The sequence below is a fragment of the Sinocyclocheilus rhinocerous genome, unplaced genomic scaffold, assembly GCF_001515625.1.
Source record: "Sinocyclocheilus rhinocerous isolate Xijiao unplaced genomic scaffold, SAMN03320098_v1.1 scaffold647, whole genome shotgun sequence".
NCBI classification, from domain to species: Eukaryota; Metazoa; Chordata; class Actinopteri; order Cypriniformes; family Cyprinidae; genus Sinocyclocheilus; species Sinocyclocheilus rhinocerous.
In genome coordinates, this window is record NW_015632746.1 from 654095 (window position 1) to 660227 (window position 6133).

Sequence of the window (6133 nt, forward strand, 5' to 3'; positions counted from 1 at the left end):
GAAAGGGGTATAGATGTAAGCAAAACAGACAATTATATTTTATTGTAAAACCTGACAAGATCGTGAAATCGAAAGTGAAAGCATCTGAAGCCCGGCTTATGACATGTCAAAAGAGGAACTCCCGTTCACAAAATTCAACTCATAAATAATACTACTGATGAAAAAGAACGGGTTGAATGTTAACTACTTTCGTTTCCATATAACTATAAACTACGATAAAAGTTCATCAGCGTGCATTGATTAACAGCATGTTGTAGCGCAAAAAAAAAAACGTGCTCTGCAGCCAACTGAGAAAGTTAATAGCAAAAGAGCGACCAGTGGGAAGAATGAGTCTGGAGCCCTGATTTGCCCAGCTCCCTCTTTCAATGATCTAGCACCCCCTCAGCACCTGTATTTTTGAAAAGCAAAAATTAAGTTTGTTCAACTCTAAACCCAGTCCCCAAGTAAATTAGGTTATTAAATAAAAAACTAGCAAAACGAGTTGCGAGGTGTCCCCACCACTTTTCAAAGCAAAGTTACGCCACTGTATCTGCTCCACTTCGAGAGGGCACTCATGGCAGAACTGTCCGTCTTGACTGTGCTTATTTCACTTCTCCCCTCACTGCAGCCGCCTACTCTACGCCTAATGTCTCTGCGCATTTTTTTCTAACAACTCAGTGCCATATGTATTTGTATCAATGGAAAAATTCAAATAAGTAATTTGTGTCAACACATATTGAAACATTAAAAAAATAAAGTTATTTGTGTGAAAGCATTGCTGATTATTGCCATATAATTCACTTAGTTAATGTTACGTGTTTGTGGTCACAGTTTCATTCGCGGATCCTTATGTCAGATATGACTGACTGACCAATATTGACTAGCCTACAACTTGGATAAGATTCCTAAAAGTTTCGCACCTACAGCACACATTACAGACATTGATGCACAAACGCGGATATGTTCTACATGTATAGTATAAAGAATGAAAATAAACCCATTCGGTTCTTTTTGAGTTGGATGTGCTACTTCGGCTGTGCGTCCTGCGTCATCAGCCCGTAACTAAAGTTCGATTCAGTTCGATTTGTGAACCGGTTCAGTTCGATTTGTGAACCGGTTCGACCGGTTACTTCCTGAGAACCGGCTCAAAAGAACGATTCGTTCAAGAACCGAACATCACTATGATTTTTTTATTTATATGTAAGGAACAAAATTCGTTGTAAAAACATATGTGACACTGGACCACAAAACCTCATAAGGGTCAGTTTTTATTATTATTATAATTTTTTTAAATAAATCTGAATAAATAAGCTTTCCATTGATGTAGCCTATGGTTTGTTAGGATAGGACAATATTTGGCTGAGATACAACTAGGCTGTTTGAAAATCTGGAATCTGAGGGTGCAAAAATATCAAAATATTGAGAAAATCGCCTTTAAAGTTGTCCAAATGAAGTCCTTAGCAATTCATATTACTAATCAAAAATTAAGTTTTAATATATTTATGGCAGGAAATGTACAAAATATCTTCATGGAACATGATCTTTACTTAATATCCTTATGATTTTTGGCATGAAAGAAAATATGATAATTTTGACCCATACAAGGTATTGTTGGCTATTGCTACACATATACCTGTGCTACTTATGACTGCTTTTGTGGTCCAGGGTTACATATTGTGACATACACTTTTATGAGGTTGCAGCATTTATATCAGGATGTATTGGTAAAATGAACGTTGATAAATAGCTGACATTTATTACTGTGTCTTATTTTATAGGTGCATGACGCAGATGACTAAATATCATTCTTCCTTGTGTTTAGCTAGTGAAAAACAACATGATTTGATTATTTTTATTTAACTTTAATACATATTTTCACTGTTTTGTTTTCTGAATCTACTTGGCAACAGTGAATGTTGCTGAAATGAAGATTCTGAAAATGATAACCTTTTGAAGCACAAGACCTGTATCAAATATTGCCAGAGAGAAAAAAATATCAATTAGTGCTGTCAAGCGATTAATCGCGATTAATCGCATCCAAAATAAAAGTTGTTGTTTACATAATATATGTATGTGTACTGTCTGTGTATATTTATTATTTATATATAAATACACACACATACAGTGTATATTTTGAAAATACATGTATAAATTTATATTCATATTATTTATATTATATATAAATATATGTAATATATAAACATAACATATTTTTCTTAAATATATACATGCATGTGTGTGTATTTATATATGTATAATAAATATACACAGTACACACACATATATTATGTAAACAAAAACTTCTATTTTGGATGCGATTATTCGCGATTAATTGTTTGAGACAGCACTAATATAAATTAGTATATGAAGTCATCTATATATTCCAGTTAGGCAGCATTAAGTTTTTATAATCTTCAAAGGGTTTGATGCAAATCGCAACTCAATATTTATACAAAAGCAGCTTTATTTAGGAAAACATTGTAAAAAATAAGATAAAGATAAGACTTTGACAAGAGACATTCAACATGTCAGTAGTGCCCTCACTTTTAACAGTAATGCACAAAGCCTCAGTATTTCTTCATAAGCGAATCTGATGGCAGGTTGTGGTTCTGTGCTCTCCTGCTGCCCAGCAGACAGACGGCACCACGCTTCATTCTGGGCTGTGCACTTCTCAGCAAGCATCTCTTTGCATAAACAGGATTGTATCCCTTGTCACATAAAAGATCACTTTTCTGAATTGTGAAAATGATAACAATCAAGAGCATGTCAAAGGGACCCCTGGTGCAAGGTATGGTTAACACAGCAGTGAAAAAGAACAATTGCAGATCTGTCTGTAAACATTTGAGAGATGCTGGTTTGTGCGAATGTATGGTGATGAAGACAGCGTCGGTTGGCGTGTTCTGACACATGCATGTTTTACATAAACATTCCTGGTCTTATTGTGTATGTTATTCCATTTGTCTTCTTTATTTTTTTTATCAAAGTTTAATAACTTGCTCTCCCTCTGAAACAACTTTTCTTTTTTTTCTGACATTAGAAAACCTTCCCTCAAAACATTTGACTGCATTGCGGTATATACACCCACTTTTCATAATCCAATCTATTCCCAATGGATAAAAGTCCCACCTTTCATTTTTCCTCGTTCAATACTGTGTTTCACTCAGAAATACTTAAATGACTTCAAAAGCAAACAGATATGCAGGGTTTGGTGTCCCTCTGTACTGTATAATAATGTTGTGTCTAGCTAAAAGTCAAAAAAAAAAAAGATATAAAGAATATTCAGGAGAACCACACAAAATGCGAAGCTCAGGAGAGTGATCTGAATGTTTTTTGAAAGCTAGCTTTTTTTTTTTTCAAGTTCTTCCGTGGGTCAGCGCTCAAACACAGCCTGTCTCGAAGAGCTTGAGCAGTTCTTTGCAGTCTGGGTCGATGAGGTGTGCTGGTTTCTCCCCATTTTCATTCTCGGCCTCCACACTGGCACCCAGAGAGAGAAGGTACCTAAAGGAGGAATTATATTTTACATTTTAATACAACTAATTTAGCAAACAGTAACAATCTGATAATATACCCTTGAAAAAAAGAAGTACACTTTGGCAAACTTGAAAAAAAAAGAGAGAGAACATATTACAGGAATAATATGCTTACGTTCAACTGAACTAATGTTTTTGGACACTTAATTGATGCATTATAGTTTGAATTTCTATTTGAGCTGAACTTTAGAGTGCTTATTTGGAACTCATAAGCAGGACGTTTTTGTAATTTCATTTTTACTTCTATTGTCGACACATCAAAACAAGTGTATAAAGCATACGAAAAAATAATGATTTAAAATGTATTTTAAAGTAAAACGTTTGATTTGATGTTATTACAAAGAGCACTTTTTAAGTGTACTTAAGTGTGAAACAGTCATGAAATTGTACTCTTTAAGTACACTTAAGTGGCCTTTTATTTTATAATTATAGTTATTAAGTGTACTCTTAAAATACACAAGTGGCCTTTTATTTTATAATTATAGTTATTAAGTGTACTCTTAAAATACACTTAAGTGGACTTTTATTTTATAATTATAGTTATTAAGTTAAGCACACTTATTTTCACAAGGGGGATAAAATGAATGCTAAACTATAATTAATGGCTCTGTTCCTCAACCCAGTACTGCTCACAATAAAAATATTGGTAAATTAAATAAAAAATGGACCACTTTACCCAATATAATACTATTAGCTTAGCAACATTCTAAACTCTATTGAAATCAGTTGAGAGTCAGGTCTCTGCAGAAGTGTCTTATAATGAGTATTGTTTGAATGACTGCACATTGGTCACTCATGAGGTTTATTTCAGTTAAGATTGTTGCCTTAAAAGGAAAGTGCCTATTTAGACAGTAGTTGACAGTGTTATTTGGAACTTACATGGTTTTCATTTGCATTTGTTTTTGCAAGGTTTGAATTAAATGCAATACTAATTTGTTTTCCAATGGTCACTTTTTTGTTGATATTGCTTATTGGACTGTGCATGTATGAGTTTGTTCTCACCGTGCAATCTCAGGATAACCGTCGCTGCACGCCATATGCAGTGGCGTCCAGCCGTTCTCGTCCCTCTGGTGAACGTCAGCTCCGTACTTTATCAGGAGCTTCACACACTCCAGGTTTCCTGAGAGCACGGCTTCATGGAGTGCTGCCATTCCTGAGAAAAAGCCAGCTTTTGTAATTGGTCGTAAGCTGTCGTAATTACGATGTCAAGTGCGTACAAATAACTTTGGTTGGAGCAAAATGGTGATGTACATTTTGTGCATAAAATTCAACAAGATTTTTTTAACACTACATTTACAAAATCATAAATTCAAAATGTGCATTTGTAAATCATCATATAAATAGTCATAATTAACAATCATAATTGAACAATACTATGGTATTTTGTACATGCAACGTAGTTTTATTGTAAATGAAAAAAAAAATACTAATTTGAACAAATTTACCATCAATACAGATACTGCATCTATTGCATTCGGCATGTTTTTCCACTGACTGGCCTCCAAGAAAATCTTGAGTTTCCAGCTCGTAAGCTCATAACTTTGTTGTGATGTTCATGTGCAATTAACTCATAAATACGATCTTTCCAACATGACGTAGATGCACCATAACTGCTGAAGCTTAACCCCCTATTGGCCCTGCCTCAACTTCCTACGATTGGTTAAACCAGAAGTTGACATGTCAGACCGCTATGTTTGATCTATGTTTTAAACATGCCATAAAGCCAAAGAGTTTACACTCTACAGGAAGCTGACCTACAAATGGTTTACTTCATTTCAACACACTGAAATACGCTGGGACTGGCGATCATAGATTAAACAAGTGAATGAATTTGTTTGCACTCGATGTATGAAAGGTGAGGTTCACTCACCAGAATGGAAGATGGTGTCCAGACGCACTTTCCTCGCCCTCATAAACCGACCGATCTGTTCCAGCTCGCTGTGCCGGACCAAATCCTGGAATACAACATCGTTCGTGAAACGCACGGCCCGGGCGGGTTTGAGGGCTACAGTAGGAGTAAGCTGTACGCTTGTCCGGGCTGAGCTGCACAGCTGGGAAGCCTTGCTATAGATGGGGGTGTAAGTGGAGGTGGGCTTGTAGGCAGGTGTGTAAGCCGGTGGAGTGTGGTATGATGGCGTGTGGAGTGTAGTCGGGCTGTACTTTGTGGAACTGTAGTATCCGGGCGAGTACGAGCTGCTGGAGTAGTGTGACGGTGTGTAATGAGTGGAGGTGTAGTGTGTGCTGGAGCGTGTGTACTGTGACACCGGGTACTGGTAGCTGTACTTCATTCCCGCAGACGCCACGGCTTTGCCTCCCCACTCGGCTCTAGGCTCAAGAGGAGGACAAAAGACACTCTGAAACTCAAGTCAAGCTCCACGCAAAAGTAAAATCCTGTTTTGGGGAGATCTTGAACCTTGACTTTGGGTTCACACTGTCTTCAGTTTTTACAATCCGCTTCAAGTCCGAAATAATGTCACTTCTCCAGAGGAATCTGTTCCTTATTGGGGGGGGGATTCGTTTTCTTGTCAAGTTTGGTTAGTTTATCTGTCCCATCACCACTTGTTTCATCAACTTTATTTGCACGGTCTGTACAGTCTGCTCTTTTGAGAGTGAAGGTTAGAGCA

General features: G+C 36.6%; 1 protein-coding gene across 1 annotated transcript in view; it reads right to left on the reverse strand.

Moving 5' to 3' along the window:
* Positions 1 to 6133, reverse strand: part of LOC107743019 (protein phosphatase 1 regulatory subunit 27-like) — a 20216-nt gene extending 14083 nt beyond the window's left edge. Inside the window, exons 1-3 of the mRNA XM_016556129.1 lie at positions 5380 to 6133; positions 4512 to 4662; positions 2433 to 3477 (exon numbers count right to left, since the gene is read on the reverse strand). Of these exons, the coding sequence (XP_016411615.1) occupies positions 3357 to 3477; positions 4512 to 4662; positions 5380 to 5797 (690 nt within the window). The 5' untranslated portion in view covers positions 5798 to 6133 and the 3' untranslated portion in view covers positions 2433 to 3356. The remainder of the gene's footprint in view (positions 1 to 2432; positions 3478 to 4511; positions 4663 to 5379) is intronic.